Below are 17,489 nucleotides of genomic sequence, written 5' to 3'. Positions count from 1 at the left end.
CTTTGTCAGAAGACCGCCTTACCTGGCAGCAGAAGTGTGTGACGGTGGGTCACCATTTTAAACGCCCCCAATGTAGCATCACTCTGGAGCATTGTGGGAAATTTTAAAATAGCAGCTTATCAGCCCAGCCATCCAGTACAAGCAAGGTGTCAGTGCCATCACAGTCAGTAGGTCCTGGCACTTACTCAAAGTTCCTGGGTGCTACTGGGCCGGTAACTATTTGGGATGCACGAATCTGTCAAATCCAGGTTCTCTATGCTTCTCGTTTTCTTAATCTTAAATTCAGTTCACCACATTGCCACAACAATTTGCAAAAATAGCAATTATAATAAATCTTCAAGAAAATTCCTCATCATTTCAGAGTTAATTTCTCCTAATAAACAGGATTTTGTATGCAGATTTGACTAACATACACATTTTTGAGAAGCAATTGCCCCAAATATGACACACATAGTCTGCCATTTTCATCAATATATGCATTTATATGCACGCTTTACACTAGTTAATGCATTCTGGAATCGAATGTTGAACCAAATTTCTCCAGCCCTGCTTTAATGCCACCTCTGCTGTCCTTTCAGCAGGAATAAAACAGAAGAACTAGTGGCAGTTCTTCCAATGTCTAAGGAGCTCAGGTAAAGCTTAATATTTACACATTTCAGTGGGTTTTTTGGATGCCTGTCATTACGGGGTCTGCATCTAAAGGAACAACAGAGATAACTCCAAATGATGACACAGAGACACAAAGTTTTTGTTTGCATCAGGCAGAAGCATAGTTTTATTGAAGTCCCACAATGCCCAAGACCAACCCCACAATGCTGGTTAACATTTAGCCATGGTTAATAATATCCCGGAGCTTATAAAAGTGAATAATATAATGAGCTTGGAGGTCAGCCCACTGGTGGATGGTTGGTATTTATAGTGTTCAGTAGCTAGCGGGGAAAATATTCCTCTTGCTTGTCTAGAAAGTTTACAGGATAGAATTGCAATAGCCGCATCTACAGAAGATGCTCTTCTCTTTCCAGCTCTTATCTGCTGTACCCTGGAGAGTGGAAAAAAGAGGAAAATCTTCAGCTATGACCAAAGAAAGAATATTTCAAGCTAATGCATACAGCCTCACTGAAGATGGTGATGATAGCCTGGCAGAAAAAAGGAGTTCTCCCAAGGCTCCAGAGGACATTTGCTAGGGGATTCATATGGTTTTCATATGGCATTTAAATTAGACTAGAAGTTACAGATTAACACCTGTAAAGTTTATATATATAATTTTGATTAAATTTTCTGTTTTACAATTTAGAATACTCATTTAAACAACCTTAAAATATCAATGACTTCCCTTCTTCTCTTTCCATGGTTCGTTTTGCATAGCATAAATCCCTGCATATTTTATATAAACTAAACTATTCAATATTCCATTATTACTTCCATCAAAAGTTATTTACACTACTGAACTTGTCTTAATGCTGCCAATGTTTTCAGGTGTACACAATCCCCACTCCCATATATTGAATAAACATTTTCCAATCTTCTCTAAACCTATGTTCTTCTTGTTCTCTTATTCTATATGTTAAGTCTGCAAGCTGAGCATATTCTGTCAGCTTAAGTTGCTATTCTTCTTTAGTTGGGACCTCACTCATTTTCCATTTTGGGGCTAACAAAACACAAGCCTCAGTAGTGCCATACATAAATAACCTTTTTTGACACCTGGGAATTTCCATCTGAATTATCCCCAAGAAAAGGACTCTGGGGGTTTTTTTGTGGAAAAGTGCTTTTAAACATTTTTTTCAATTCATTATAATTTATTTCCCAATACTCCTTTACCCTTTTACAGGACCACCACATATGAAAGAAAGTCTGTTCCTTCTTGAATACCTGTAAAATTTCAATACTTGGTGAATGTAGGAGACGCCATCGTTCCCCACTTACCTTTGACATCAGGCTGGCAAGGCTGGCACTGGGAAGAGGAGGCCATGTACGTGTGGGAACTTCTAGTCACACCTCCTCCTGACTGCCTGCAGGCTCCGCCTCCTGAACCGCCACTGCTCGAACCCCTGGTGCAGAGAGGGGAAGAGGGTCGTTGGATGAGATCAAAAGTAGGTGAACAGCACTGGAAGCTAATGATACTTGCAATTTTATGCCATGCACCCAGTGCTGGAGCGAGGGGATGAGGGGATGTTTTGAGCAGACAACTACAGTCGTACCTTGGAGGTCGAACAGAACCCGTTCCTGAAGTCCGTTCGACTTCAAGTAGATAAATAGGTACCGCTCCGGCGGGAAGGTAAATGGCGTTTCCGTGCACTGCTCTGGTTTGCCAGAAGCGGCTTAGTCATGTTGGCCACATGACCCGGAAGCTGTCTGCGGACAAACGCCGGCTCCCTCGGCCAATAAAGCGAGATGAGCACCGCAACCCCAGAGTCGGTCACGACTGGACCTAATGGTCAGGGGTCCCTTTACCTTTATGTTTTGTGCTTCCCTAAGCCAAAATGTTGTTGTTGTTGTTTTGTTGTTTTTTGTAAGTAATGGCTTAGAGGACACAGTCATCCGAGGCTGAACTACTTCTTCTAAGCAGACGCTTTTTTCCTGTTGTCTATACCAATATAAACAGCATATTTGGCAGTGGGGAAGGAGGGAAACAGCAATCGGGGACAGGGCTGGCAGGATACTGGTGCTGGACCCGGATTTGGATTGGATGCACACTCCAGATCAGGACTTGGGAGACCCGAGTTCAAATCCCTGCTGAGGTTTGCTAGATGACCTTGGGCCAGTCACCTTCTCTTAGCCTAACCTACCTCACAGGGTTGTTGTGAGGACAGAATGGGAAAAGGGAGAACTATGGACACCAGCTTGTGCTTCCTGTGGGAAGGCAGGATATAAATATAATAAATATATATATGAAAACTAGGGATCAAGAGGCCTCTCATGCAAAGTAGGGTCATCAATACATCAGCCCCACTGCAGGTGGTTAAGCCACACACTGCTCTGGCCACAATTTCTGGAAATCAATAGTGAGGAGTGTGCTTTTGCACTCCGGTCCTGCTTGTGAGCTTTCCAGTAAACATCTGGTTGGCCACTGTGAGAACAGGATGCTGGTCTGAACAGCCTTTGGTTTCATCCAGAAGGGCTTTTCTTAAGAATTAAAAATTTGCCAGTATTCATTTAGGTTCTAAGCACATCTGTTCCATGGGGTTTCTCCCTAGTCACTCATGAACAGTAGGGGAAGCACAGGGGAAACCCGAGAACTTGACGGTATACCTACACAATGTCATTCTGGCCTCCCTCTAGCAGGCAGCGGTAGGTCTGGATCTCCTGTTCCAGGCGGCATTTGACATCCAGGAGGTCCCTGTATTCTCGGTTCTGGCATTCCATCTCTGCCCTCAACTCTGCCAGCTGCTGCTCCACGCAAGAGATCTGGTTCTGTATTTCGCACAAGTGGCTGTTATATCGACACTCGGTCTCGGCCAGGGATCCTTGCAGCGTGTCCCTCTGAAGAATTAAAAAACACATTGGCAAAACTTTTAGCACAAATAAGTTTAAGGGGGGAGGAGAGAGGGGGGGGAGAGAGAGAGCGCCCAAAATATCCTACGAGCTATTGTGGAAAGAAGAGAACTTGTTGAGTGGATGGAGAATATCATTTACTAGGGATTAAACTTTGCCAGTTGCTCATAATGCATGCGCATTGTGATGGGACGATGAGCTGCTTGTGTGTAAAATCCTAGTCCCTCAGAGTTTGGTCAAGTTTGCAAACCTCTGTCTGTAACGGAGCCCCTTAAACATGGCTCCGTCAGTCGCTGGCAGATTCCGACAGTGGTTGCTTTCGGAATCGCTTCCAACATAAAAGCTCCTTAACGGAAACACGTCTTCTGGACTCTCTGCGTGACAGTTTCCGGCGAGGAGTGGGTGTCCCTACAGGAGGTCCTGAAACCTCCCCACTGTTTTCGCTGGAAGTGTCTCTGAGCCATCCCTCCAGCTCCCTTTCCCTCAGCTCAGCTCCTCTCCCCCTACTGGTTCCCTCTTCAGCTGCTGAGTCTCTCCCAACCTGTGTGAGCCCTTTCACTTCCCTTCCTTCCGATGGCAGTTCCCTGACATCCACCTCCCCTCCAGGGCCCCCTTCATCCCCTCTCGCCCCCTCCTCTACGGGCGGTGAGGAGGCAAAACCCCGGAATGAACTTCCTTCATCTTCCGATGTCCCGAACACTTCTCTCCACCTGTTGCGGTTCCTGGTCTCGAAGTACTCCTCCTCCTCAGAGTCCATCTCCCCTTCCCCTTCCGATTCCGAGAATCCTTCCAACTCCTCCTCCTCATCGGTGGTCCCAAAGTATTCCCTCCGGAACCTCTCCACAGGCTGAGGTTTCCTTGGGAACCTTTGATGGAACGTTTCTATCAATACCTCGTCATTGATATCTTCTGCCATTACCCAAGTGTTTTCTGACTCCGGTTCTCCTTCCCACGCTACCAAATACTCCACCTGATCCCCCTTCCATCTGGCGTCGAGGATTTCTGCCACATGGCTGCTGCATTCCCTTTCTTCTATGACCGGTCCCCGAGTGGCCATCCCTTCTCGTCCCCCCTCATACGGTGACAGTAACGACCTGTGAAATACTGGGTGCAGTTTCATGTGGTTGGGTAACCGGAGCCTGAAAGCCACTGGGTTGACCTGTTGAATGACCTCAAAGGGACCCAATCTCCTGGGTCTTAATTTCTTACAACCTCCTTTGAACGGCAACCCTTGGGTTGACAGCCACACCCTATCTCCCACCCTTATGGTTTCACCTTCCCTTCGGTTTTTGTCTGCCTGCCTCTTGTATTCTTCCTTCGCCCTTTCTAAGTTGAGTTGGAGCTGACGATGGATTGCTTCCATTTCTTCTACAAAATGCTCGGCTGCCGGGACACCCCATCTCTCCCCTTCTCCCCCTGGGAAAGCCCTGGGATGACACCCATAATTAGCCAAGAAGGGGCTCATCCCTGTGGACACATTCTCGGCATTGTTGTAGGCAAATTCCGCCAGCGCCAACTTTTCTACCCAGTCATTCTCTCTGTCATTGACATAACACCTCAGGTATTGCTGGAGGACCCCGTTTGCTCTTTCCGCCTGCCCGTTGGTTTCAGGGTGCCGGGCAGTCGAAAAGTTGACCTCCACCTGCAGTAAGCTCATGAGCTTCCTCCAGAACCTGGAAGTAAATTGTTTTCCTCGGTCTGAGACCACCCTCAATGGCACCCCGTGCAACCTAAAAATGTGTTCTACAAATAACTTCGCTGTCTCTTCCGCCGTGACTGCATGCGAGCAGGCTACAAAGTGGCACATCTTTGTTAGTAGGTCTACCACCACCATGATGGCTGTTTTCCCCTTGGACTTCGGCAGATCAGTCATAAAATCTATCGACACTGCCTCCCAAGGTCGTTCTGGGGTTGGTAAGGGTTCTAATAGCCCCGCCGGTGCCCGCCTCTCCCCTTTGGCTCGCTGGCATTGCTCACACCCTCTTACATACTCCCGTACATCTTCCCTCACCTTAGGCCACCAAAATTCCCTGGTGACCAACCACATGGTTTTGTGTTGTCCAAAATGCCCCGCCGTGGGGCTGTCGTGCAACTGCTTGAGTACCCTCCCCCTTAAGTCTCCTTCAGGGATATACAGTGCCCCTTTGTAATACAAAGCTCCATTTCTTTCCTCGAAACCCCCTGGTTCCTCTCCCTCACCCCTAAGACCTCTGAGCTTATTCTGGGCGTATTCATCATTCTCTGTTTCCTCTACCAGTTCTCTTTGTCCCACCAATGCCGCCCCACACACCCAGCGGTCCTCTGGAATGACATGTCTCTCTTCGGGTGCCCCCTCCCCCTCCAAATATTCAGGTTTGCGTGAGAGAGCGTCCGCCCTAATGTTCTCTGGGCCTGGCACGTAACAAATCTCAAAGTTAAATTTGGAGAACTCCTGGGCCCATCTCACTTGCCGTTGGTTGAGCACTCGTGCCGTCCTCCAATACTCTAGGTTCTTGTGGTCAGTGCACACTTGCACCTTATGTTGTGCGCCAATTAGCAGGTGCCTCCATCTCCGGAACGCCTCATGAATGGCTAGTAGTTCTCGGTCATACACCGTGTAGTTCCTCTCGGATTTGTTCAGCTTTCGCGAAAAAAAGGCACACGGTCTCCACTCTGACTCCTCCTTCCCTGGCTGCAGAAGCACCGCCCCAATAGCTCTGTCTGATGCGTCAGTTTCCACTCTCATCGGTTTTTGTAAATCCACATGCAGGAGTTGTTGTTCCGAGGCGAAGGCCCTTTTTAGTTCCTCAAATGCTCGCTCCGCCTCCTCAGTCCAAACGAACTTCTTCTTACTGCTGAGACAGTCCGTAATGGGCGCCGTCAGGTGGGCAAAGTTTCGGATGAACTTACGATAGAAGTTCCCAAATCCTAGGAACCTCTGCACATCCTTCCTTGTTTTGGGTGTTTTCCATTCCAGCACCGCCTGGACCTTGCCGGGATCCATGGCCAATCCCTTGTCTGACAGGCGATACCCCAGGAATTCCACCTCCTTGGTATGAAACTGACACTTCTCCAGTTTCACCCACAGCTGGTTGGCTTGCAGCCTGCTCAACACTTCTCTGACGTCTCTCACATGCTGCTCCTCATTCTCAGAATACACCAACACGTCGTCTAAGAAGGCCACACAATTCTTGTAAAGCAAAGGCCCCAGGACGTGGTTCATAAACGATTGAAAGCACGCGGAGCCTCCTTGTAGGCCGAAGGGCATAACTAAATATTCAAATGCCCCCAAAGGGGTGAACATGGTGGTTTTCCATTCATCCCCCTTCCTTATTCGTATCAGGTTGTACGCCCCCCTTAGGTCCAGTTTAGTAAAAATCTTTCCCTTCCTGACCCTTGTCAAAATGTCGTCAATCCTGGGCATAGGGAAAGCCACTGGTTCTGACACTGCATTTAAGGCCCTGAAGTCACACACAAGCCTCGGCTTGTTCGTTTTTTTTTTATCCACAAAAAACACTGGGCTGCCCCCCACCGCCCTGGACTCTCTGATGAACCCTCTCTTCAGGTTCTTGTCAATGAACTCTCTTAGCTCCTGCATCTCTCTGTCTGACATGGCGTACAGCTTGCCTACAGGGAGCTGTGCCCCAGGGAGTAAATTGATTTGACAGTCAAAGGGTCTATGCGGGGGTAGTTGGTCAGCTTCCCTTTCGCTGAAGACGTCGCGGAGATCTGCGTATTGTCGTGGTACCTTCACGTTCTCCGTTACTTCAGTCCCTGCTAGGGTGGCTTGGGCCCCTGCCAAACCCTTTCCCTCTTTGCAGTGTTCTAAGCAATGTGCTGAACCAAAAGAAACCACTCTCTGATGCCAGCCCACCAGCGGATCATGTAACGCTAGCCAGCTCATCCCCAATATAATGGGAGCTCCTCCCAAGGTGGCCACATTAAACGCTATCAGTTCGGTGTGCCTTGCCACCTTCATTATCATTGGGACGGTCTGCAAGCTGACTTCTCCTCCCAACAGCTCCCTGCCATCGATCGTGGTCACCTGCAGGGGGTTGCTTAAAGGGATCGTCTGTATCTGGTGTTCAGCTGCAAACTCTTTGCTCATGAAATTGCAGGAGCTGCCTGAGTCCAACAGCGCCTTTATCTTTAGAGGGTGTCCGTTTGGCAGCTCTAGCGCCACTTCTATCACTAGGGCGGGTTTAGGAGGTTCTGGCGTGGGCACTTTCACTGCTCTTTGGCCTGGCTGCTGTGCCCCGACGGTGGCAGCCAGGCGTTGGCTTTTACTTGCTTCGGTATTTCTTCCTCTCTTCCCTCCACAGCTCCTACCATCCCTTGCCATTCCTTCCTCTGGGGGCAGACTCTGGCAAAGTGACCTGGCTGTTGGCAGAGATAGCATTTCCGGGCGCCTTTTCCCTCCTTCTTTCCCCCCTCACTGGGCTTTGAAACTGCGCGCGCGCGCGCTGTTCCGATTTCCATCGGCTCTGCCGGCGGGAAAGTTGGCTCTGGAATGTCTGGAATGCGGAACTCCTTCCAACGTTCCCCCTTCCCTTCCCGCCTCTCCAATGCTCTCGCCTCCTGGCGCGCTCCTATGGTCAGCGCTGATTTGGTCAGCTGGTCCATAGACTCCGCCCTGGGCGCCCGGGAAAGTTCGTCTTTCACAGCCGAAGAAAGCCCTTCTTCAAAGAGCATTTGAATGGGTTCCGCCGATAGATCCCACCCCAATTTATGGATCAACATGGTGAACTCAGTCCAGTACTCACGGACAGATCGGCTCCCCTGTTTGCAAGCCATTAACTGTCTGCGGACCACTCCCTGTTCAATATCGCTGGAAAACATCAGATCCATGGCGCGAAAGAACTTCATCGTGTCCTTTAGGACGTCACTATTCGCTGCCATCAGGGGTCTAACCCAGTCTCTCGCCCTCTTTTCAAGATGCCCAATCACGAAAGCCACTCGTGATTCCTCGTCAGGGAATTCATCAAACTGCAGATTGAGGGCATATTGCATCTCTGTCCGAAAGCCATGATAGTCTTTGGGCTCCCCCCCAAACTTCTGCACCAATCCTGGTACCTTTCTGACGAGCTGGGTGTCTTTCCCCTTTTTGTCTGCATCCTGAGCCCTCCTCTCCTCAAGCCTCGCCGTCTGCAGCGCTAGCTGGACCTCCAACACCCGGTACCTTTCTTCCAGGCTTGGACCCGCTCCAGCTCCTGCTTCTCCGGTTCCGGCTGGGTTGCTCATGATGCCTTCTCCTGCACAAGCTGCTCACGAAGACTGTCGGAATGCTGTGATGGGACGATGAGCTGCTTGTGTGTAAAATCCTAGTCCCTCAGAGTTTGGTCAAGTTTGCAAACCTCTGTCTGTAACGGAGCCCCTTAAACATGGCTCCGTCAGTCGCTGGCAGATTCCGACAGTGGTTGCTTTCGGAATCGCTTCCAACATAAAAGCTCCTTAACGGAAACACGTCTTCTGGACTCTCTGCGTGACAGTTTCCGGCGAGGAGTGGGTGTCCCTACAGGAGGTCCTGAAACCTCCCCACTGTTTTCGCTGGAAGTGTCTCTGAGCCATCCCTCCAGCTCCCTTTCCCTCAGCTCAGCTCCTCTCCCCCTACTGGTTCCCTCTTCAGCTGCTGAGTCTCTCCCAACCTGTGTGAGCCCTTTCACTTCCCTTCCTTCCGATGGCAGTTCCCTGACACGCATTTTTGTGTGTGAGGGAACACTCTCTAAAATAGTTTGTGGTGCTTTAGCAATAATTACAGGCAATTCCACAGATTATGTCTCCTTTTCCTTTTCCTTCTTGCTTTCGCCACAACTCCTGCCTCACTGTGGATTGTTTTTGGCTCAGCCTCTTTTCTTCCTACAGGTCCCCACTTTCCCTCTTAATGCTGTCAGAAGTCACCTGCTGGTTACAGTTGTCCCCATGCAAGAGGGACCTGAATGTGGAATTGTCTAGACAGCTGAAAGTATATGGAGCCCCCTGTTTACACTAAGCTGGTGTATGTGTCTGCCTCAAATCTACAACATTCCAGATTCCCATACCTGTTGAGCAGCTACTGATAGTATTACTTTAGGACAGTAATATATACCTATTGCACAGGTGGCATTGTTAGCGGGACTAATTCAGACAGTTTTGGGAAGCAGATACAAAGGTAACATTTACTGGATCCAAGGTGGAGGATTGCCAGCATAAAAACTTACCAGGCTAAGCTGAGCCTGCAGATCAATTTCCAAGGTCTGCAGCTGGCGCTTCAGGTCAACAACTTGGTTGTTGCAGTCTTCAACCTCTTTGCTGCTGTTACAGACTTCCTGATTCACTTCCTCCATCTGAAAAGGCAGCAAACACAGAATTGGGGTGGTGGGGTTTAGGGCTTATTGAGGGAATTGTTGAGTTGATTTCATGATGAGTTTCAGCCAAGCAAAGGGCTATAAGAATGACAACCGCAAACGATGAAGGTAAGGATGGTGGGGATGTCAAAAGATCCACTAAAAAGATTAATCAAGGACCAATTGGTTGGATATAGTAAATTTGGGTATAGGTTAAAGATATGCCATGAAGATAAAAAAAACTCTTTCATGAGGTTGATTCCAAAGTTTGTCTGCAAATTATTATTATTATTATTATTATTATTATTATTAATTGTACCCCATCCATCTGGCTGGGTTGTCCCCGCCACTCTGGGTGAGTTAACTGCCTTCTTCTGCTTTTCAGTTGCCCTTCCTTGAAGGATCACTTGTGGCCATTGGTTCATGATATTCACTAAACCAAACACTTCTCTTTAAACTGAGCTACCTCTATTTGTACAGCCTTTTCTCAGCATTCTTCTTTCCTAACCTGATGAAGCCAAGATCTTTTAATCTTGCCCAAAGGCAAGATCGCTATATTTGTTCTTCAGTTCACCACTTCCACCTTGAATTCATCCTTCCTAAACACGGTAGATACTGTGTTGTAGATGGGCCTTCACTAGTGCTTTCTACTTGGGTACCAAAACCCAAATGAGGGACCATAGCTTAGCAGAAGAGCTGTTGGCTTGAAGCAAAGCCTTGCCAGACCCATAGCAGTTTCACAGAGAACTCTGAGTTCACCCTGCAAAACAACAACAACCCTGCAAATAAATAAGAACTTAAGTAAGCCCTGCTGAATCAGGCCAAAGACTGCCCAGACACTGAGGTCTAGTGACGAGGGCCTTCTGGCGGTTCCCTCGCTGCGAGAAGCCAAGTTACAGGGAACCAGGCAGAGGGCCTTCTCAGTAGTGGCACCCGCCCTGTGGAACGCCCTCCCACCAGATGTCAAAGAGAAAAACAACTACCAGACTTTTAGAAGACATCTGAAGGCAGCCCTGTTTAGGAAAGCTTTTAATGTTTAATAGACTATTGTATTTTAATATTCTGTTGGAAGCCGCCCAGAGTGGCTGTGGAAACCCAGCCAGATGGGTGGGGTATAAATAAATTATTATTATTATAATTATTATTATTATTACCCATCAAATTCAGCATCCTGTTCTGGCCAACCAGTTGCCTATGGGAAGCCCACAAGCAAAACTTGAATGCAACAATGTCTTCCCACCTGCAATTCCACGCAACTGGTATTTGGCAACAGCGAAGGGAGAGCAGTCATTGTGGTTAGTAGCTATTGGTAGCTATTGGCAGTCTTAACCTCCATGAATCAATCATGGGACTTACTATACAAGGTAAACTACTTTCTCTCGCCAATAGACTTAATTTTGCTGGATGAGCCTTCTGAGGGGGAGGGTGTTGGGACAAACCAGGGGCTGAGGAAAATCTCAGGAGGAGAGAAGGCGTGTCTTTCCTTGCTTATTCTCCTACCACCAGCCCCTTATCTTTGGAGTAACTTCACATAACATAGAAGGGAGAGAGGTTCAAAACCAGCTCCCCCTAAAGGGCGAGATCTGGCTCAGAGCTGCCTGCTACTAACCCCTACCAAATATGCATGGATGATTTCAAGCTTCCTTTCTTTCAATACCTGGCTGCGTACAGTATATTAACCTACCTTACATTCATACCACTGTTCAACTTCTCTGCGGTTGTTCTCAATCATAGTTTCATACTGGCATCTCATTTCTTCCAAGACCTTCTTCAGGTCTGGGCCTGGGCAGGAGTTGACTTCCACACTCACGTCCCCAGTTGCTTGGTTCCTCAGACCCTTGATTTCCTGAAAAGGAAATTCCAGTTAATTGGAATGTGGCTTTTTTGTTGTGGGTTGTTCAATGTGCTTCCCAGTTTCAGGAGCTGACTGTGGGAGGGGGATACCCTTCCTTTGTAGGCCCTCCATCTCTTTGTAAGGGGCTGGTGGGGTCAAGGTTTACCTCTTCGTGGTTTTTCTTGAGGCAACACAGCTCTTCTCTGAGGGCTTCCAGTTGAGCCTCCAAGTCAGACCTGCAAAGGGTCAGTTGATCCAGGACTTGGCGTAAGCCATTGATGTCAGCTTCCACATTTTGGCAGAGGGCCAGCTCAGTCTCATACCTACAGAACCAAAAAAGAGGGGAAAGGATAAATTGTTGGTCCCTACAGGGGCCAATAAAGAGAGAAAGTGTGTGTGTTATATATTTCTGCCAGGGCTTTCTTTATATACAAAGGAAGCTCTCACCCTTCTGTATACAGCTCATCAGTGCTGACTCATTATGGGCCCTTTGGGGACCACATATTTAGGATTTAAGGGGAACAAAATAAAGGGTTCACCCCACACACCCAGAGCCCCTCGTACAACTCAAGAAGGACTCACTTCAGTCTGAAGTCATCTGCAGTCATCCGGTTATTATCAATATCCAGAACAAGCTTGCTGTTGTCCACAGTGGCACAGATAATCTGTGGGTTGGGGGATAAAACAGTTTGAGCTTGTCCATCTGTTTCTTCTTGATGCCCACAGCATCATGCATCAAACTGCAGTTTTTGATTTTTCATTATACTGTCTCAAAGCCTATGATTCATTTACAGGGTCATCCCGAAACCAGAAGGATTGTATTGGACCAACTGAATTTGGGCTTCTTCCATCCTGTAATTCTCTGCATCCATGAACAGCTCCATCTGCACTATTACATTTAAAGCGTTATCACACTTCCCCCAAACAATCTTGGGAAATGTAGCTTGTTAAGGGTGCAGAGATTTGTAAGGAGACCCTTATTTCCCTCACACAGCTACAATTCCCTGAGTTCTCTGGGACGGAGTATTGACTTTTAAACCACTCTGTAAACTATAACTCTGTAAGTGGAATAGAGGTCTCCTAACAGCTCTGAGCTCCCTTAACAAACTACAGTTCCCAAGATTCTTTGGGGGGGAATCATGACTGTGTGAAGTGCTATGATGCTGCTTTGAATGTATCACACAGATGGGGTCAATGTCTGGCTAAATCTGGACAACCTATTACCCCACATCTCTGTGTCAGGATATCCTTAAGTCTCATTCCATCCTCACATCCTTTTTTCCTATCAGTTTTACCACTACAGCAGCAGAAGCACCACTGAGGGCCATGATACCACTCTTGATTTGTTTTATTGATGTGTTTGTGATCTATACATTTGTAAATATAGCCATATTTACAGCAAATAAGCTGCTGCCATTTCTTTTCTTCTCCTTTCTTTTAATTGTTTTAGACAATAGCGTTTTCAAAAAAATCTAAGATGTTCTCCCCACAAAGGAATACAATAATCTAATGATACGGCCTCTAATCATTCTGGGGTGCTATCTAAAGCATGGTTTTTAAAGCGCAACCAGAAACTCCATCATTCATCCAACAGCATAAAGTTCCGAACATCAAGGGATTTGACAAGAATCCTCGGAGAATGAATTTTATTTTATTTTTTGACATTCTTCGTAAGCCAAATTGGAAAGATCTGTTGCCGTAAATAATAACGAATGAGTGCTCTGTTGTCAGAGCAAGGAGCCACCTCTCTATCTCGCTTAGCTTGATGCTACATCTGGTTCTAAGCTGCAGAGGAAAGATAGTCGTACCTGGTTTTTAAGGTCTTCAATTTGTTGGTAGTAACAGCTGTAGTCCTTGGGGTCACAGAGGGCACCTTGGCGGTCATACCACTCCCTAATTTTGCAGTCGAGCTGAGCGTTCTCCTCCTCCAGGCACCGCACTTTGTCCAAGTAAGAGGCCAAGCGGTCGTTGAGGTTCTGCATGGTCATCTTCTCATCGCAGGAGATCAAGGGCACATCATTGCAAATGCCAAAGCCACCAAAGCGGGCGCCGCCGCCACCAGGAGCACACACGTACCCGCCACCAAAGCCACCATCGATGCAGCTGCCTCCACTCAGGCCCCCTCCGAAACTCACTCCGCTGCAGAAGCTCCTCCCAGACATATCACATCTAACGCTACCTACGGCAGGGGCAGCACACCTCCCAGAGACTCCCGAAGAAACCCGGATTCCACCGCAGCTCCCACTGCTGCTTCTGCCTCTCGTGTACATGGTGGATGCCTGTTTGGTGCTGCAGCTCATCGCGAAAGACCTTCAGAAAGAAGCCCAAAGACTAAGCAGAAGCCCCAAAGACACAAAAGCTCAATACGGAAGACAAGACTGCAGATTCTGGCATCCACACAGGTCTCTATTTATACCTTCCATGGCGTGGGTGTAGCCGTGAGGGTGTTGCTTTGTCTTCCTGCTCTTCTTCTTCCATGGGGCTGGCTCACCTGGCTGCCTCTACCAAGAAAAAAATGTCCCTGGGGCAAACTTGCTTGTGGGAGTTGCATGAGGGAGGCATTTCATGGCGTCAGCACCTTGCTTCCAAAAATATCATCCGCAGCAATGTCCTGTGAATCATCAGGCTTTGCCCCATACTGAACACTTCACCGGAGAGCATCATCAAATAAAACAGCCCTAAAATATGAGTGGAGAACAAATAATTACAGCCCATTGCAACAAAGCAACCTCCTGCTGTCATTAGAGATATTTTATTTTGATTTCATTTTAATTTTATTTTGACTTAATGAGCATTGGGCTTTTCTTTAACTAGCAGCAAAGACACAAAGTTGAATGTGGGGGCTTTCCTCGTCATAGAAGCATAGAATTGTGGAGTTGGAAAGGACTCTTAAGGGTTATCTAGTCTGACACCTTGCAATGCACAAATCAAAGCTAAAGAACCCCTCACAGATTCTTTTAAATCTCTGTTTAAAAACTTCCAAAGAAGGAGAGTCCACCACCTTCTGTTCCACTGTCAAACAGCTCTTACTGCCAAGACGTTTTTCCTAATGTTTCGTTGGAATCGCCTTCCTTGTACAGCTGTACCTTGGTTGTCTAACGGAATCTGTTCCAGAAGTCCTTTCAACTTCCGAAAACAATCAAAAACCAAGGCGCTGCTTCTCATTGGCTGCAGGAGCTCCCTGCAGCCAATCGGAAGCCGTATAAGCCATGTTGGACGTTTACATTCCAAAAGAACGTTCTCAAACCAGAACACTCACTTCTGGGTTTGCGGCATTCAGGAGCCAAAACAGACGAGTACCAAGGTGTTCAACAACCAAGATACAACTGTAATTTGGATCTGTTGGTTTTGGTCCTATTCTCTGGAGCAGCAGAAAGCAAGCTTGCATCATCTTCCATGTGAGAGCCCTTGGGATATAGGAAGATGGCTGTCATAACACTTCTCAGTCAACCCCACTTTGCTTCACCTTGGAACAAGCAGAAAAGCAAATCAAACCATGGATACAAGGCCAAAATCTTTCAGGTACTTGTCCCTAGAAGGATGGCCAAATCCCAAGCATCCCATGGAAAGGAAGCAGGAAGAGGTTCCTCGCTGGGTGGGGAAGAGTTTCATAATGGAGCATATTATTGGACGTCACAAAGAAACCTTTCCCCTAACTTCTTTTTCTTCTTTGGCAATCACTCGTAGCTGAGTAAGATTGTCTTCCATAAACACAGTTTTAACAATGAGTCTGTAAGTGACTATGGAGGCCAATTCTGGATCCACACATCCTTCCACAGTGGGGACAGTGGGGAGATGATCACGGTGTGGATTTGCCAAGCGTGCCTTCCTCTTAACACGTTTCTCCCTTGCATCCTGAGTTTGAGCATCTCCAAAAACCATGACACCTTTGGTAAAGGCTGTTCTCCAACTAGAGCACTCACAGGCCAGTGTTTCCCAGTTGTCGGTGTTTATACTACATTTTTAAAGATTTGCCTTGAGACAGTCTTTGAACCTCTTTTGTTGACCACCAGCATTACGCTTTCCATTTTGAAGTTCGGAGTAGTTGCTTTGGAAGATGATCATCAGGCCACCTTTCAAATATTACTGGACTACAGTTCCCAGCATTCCTGATCAGCTGTAATGCTGGCTGGATCTGATGGGATCTGGCGCCTGACAACATCTGGAGGACTGCAGATTCTGCACTTCTACATTATACTATTGCCCTTGCTATGTCCTAGAGTTCATTTTGCCTACCTGCTTGCCAGCTGCCTTGGTGTTTCCTGGACCTAAGCCAGATCTGACCTCCCCATAGCCAAGGCTTACTTTGACAAAAGAATGGGGTGTTCAGAGGCAGCTAGTCATAGCATACCTGCCTTCACATTTATATCCTAGTAGCTGTCGACTTGCACAATCCTAAGACTCTATCCTCCCACAGTGTTTAAAACAGATCTCTTGTCCTCATATTTGCAGAGAAAAAGCTGGAAAACAAGTCATTGGTATTTTTGCTGAATGCTTCTGCACTAGAGACACTTTTGGTGGGGCTTTTTACAAGTCAGGGAGTGGAAGTTATTCATGCAGTGAAGATCTCTGCCATACTAACTCTCTGAATGCCTACATTTCTTTTACAGTCTGAAGGGAAATGACAGCATGAAACAGAAAATCTGCCTCTTCCTTCCCAAGACTCAAAGATATTGTACAAAAATTATCAATCTTTTAAAATTATTCAAAATTATTATTCAAAATTGGGACATGGGTGGCACTGTGCGTTAAACCACAGAACCTAGGACTTGCCGATCAGAAGGTCGGCGGTTTGAATCCCCGTGATGGGATGAGCTCCTGTTGCTCGGTCCCTGCTCCTGCCAACCTAGCAGTTCGAAAGCATGTCAAAGTGCAAGTAGATAAATAGGTACCACTCCGGCGGGAAGGTAAACGGCGTTTCCGTGCGCTGCTCTGGTTCGCCAGAAGTGGCTTAGTCATGCTGGCCACATGACCCGGAAGCTTAACTGGCTCCCTCGGCCAATAAAGCAAGATGAGCGCCGCAACCCCAGAGTTGGTCACGACTGGACCTAATGTCAGGGGTCCCTTTACCTTTATTATTCAAAATTAGAAGTGGAGAGAGAGAGAGAGAGAGAGAGAGAGAGAGAGAGAGAGAGAGAGAGAGAGATTCCAAGAAACTGAAACCAAAGTCTATAAGAAATTGAAACAGAAACAATGCATAACTACAGTAACTGTGTTTTCCCCCTTGTAATACGAGTTACTCTCTATAAGCATTATGTCTCCTACATATGTGCAGGAAGGTGAAATTACGGGTATAAAGTTGATACTGGTCAAATCTGTGTAACTGGTTTTTCCCAAATAATGTTGGATTTTTGGTAAAAGATTCTCATTTACTTAAATATTTTCAGTTTCCCTTAATATTAATATAGCCCTGAGGAAAATACTACCCCTTCCATTTTCTGTTAACATTGCTGATTCCCCCCCCCCCCCGTTTGTCCTGCCTTCTCACTTGACCACCTTTCTCTTTCTGTATCTCATAAGTACTTGCTAGATCACAACAACATCTCTCTAATCCATTATTCTGTTTTCTTTAGAAGCCTCTACTTAAAGGTGTTAGCAAAGTCTCTGAAATAGTGCAGATGGAATCCAGCAAGGAAATTAATCCTACTAATGCTTTACTGAGGAAACTTAACAAAAACAATGTATAATTTGATGAGAAAGGACCGGAGAGATTTTTGTCTGTCTTAGCTCAGGTTTTGTACATATCAGGAAAACATACAATCAAACTCACAGGGGAAAACTCCCTCAGAACTACACAACCAATCAGAGCACAGACTACCTCAGCAAATATCATGCCACTCTGCATGGTTGCTAAGCAACAC

At 46.9% G+C, this 17,489-nt stretch overlaps 1 protein-coding gene across 1 annotated transcript; it reads right to left on the bottom strand.

Moving 5' to 3' along the window:
• Positions 1 to 745: 745 nt before the first annotated feature.
• On the bottom strand, positions 746 to 14,783 carry LOC308461405 (keratin, type I cytoskeletal 19-like). The gene is made up of 8 exons (XM_080978325.1): positions 13,437 to 14,783; positions 12,211 to 12,293; positions 11,795 to 11,951; positions 11,479 to 11,640; positions 9,669 to 9,794; positions 3,254 to 3,480; positions 1,924 to 2,048; positions 746 to 1,039 (listed from the first exon to the last, which is right to left on the bottom strand). The coding sequence occupies exons 1-8, from the start codon at positions 13,926 to 13,928 to the stop codon at positions 1,026 to 1,028; spliced, it is 1,386 nt and encodes a 461-aa protein (XP_080834451.1). The 5' UTR covers positions 13,929 to 14,783; the 3' UTR covers positions 746 to 1,025.
• Between the last annotated feature and the right edge of the window lie 2,706 nt (positions 14,784 to 17,489).

The sequence above is a fragment of the Podarcis pityusensis genome, assembly GCF_964106645.2.
Source record: "Podarcis pityusensis genome assembly, chromosome: 13".
Classification (NCBI taxonomy): Eukaryota; Metazoa; Chordata; class Lepidosauria; order Squamata; family Lacertidae; genus Podarcis; species Podarcis pityusensis.
The sequence above is the reverse complement of the archived record's forward strand: the minus strand, read 5'-3'. Positions and strand labels throughout refer to the sequence as shown.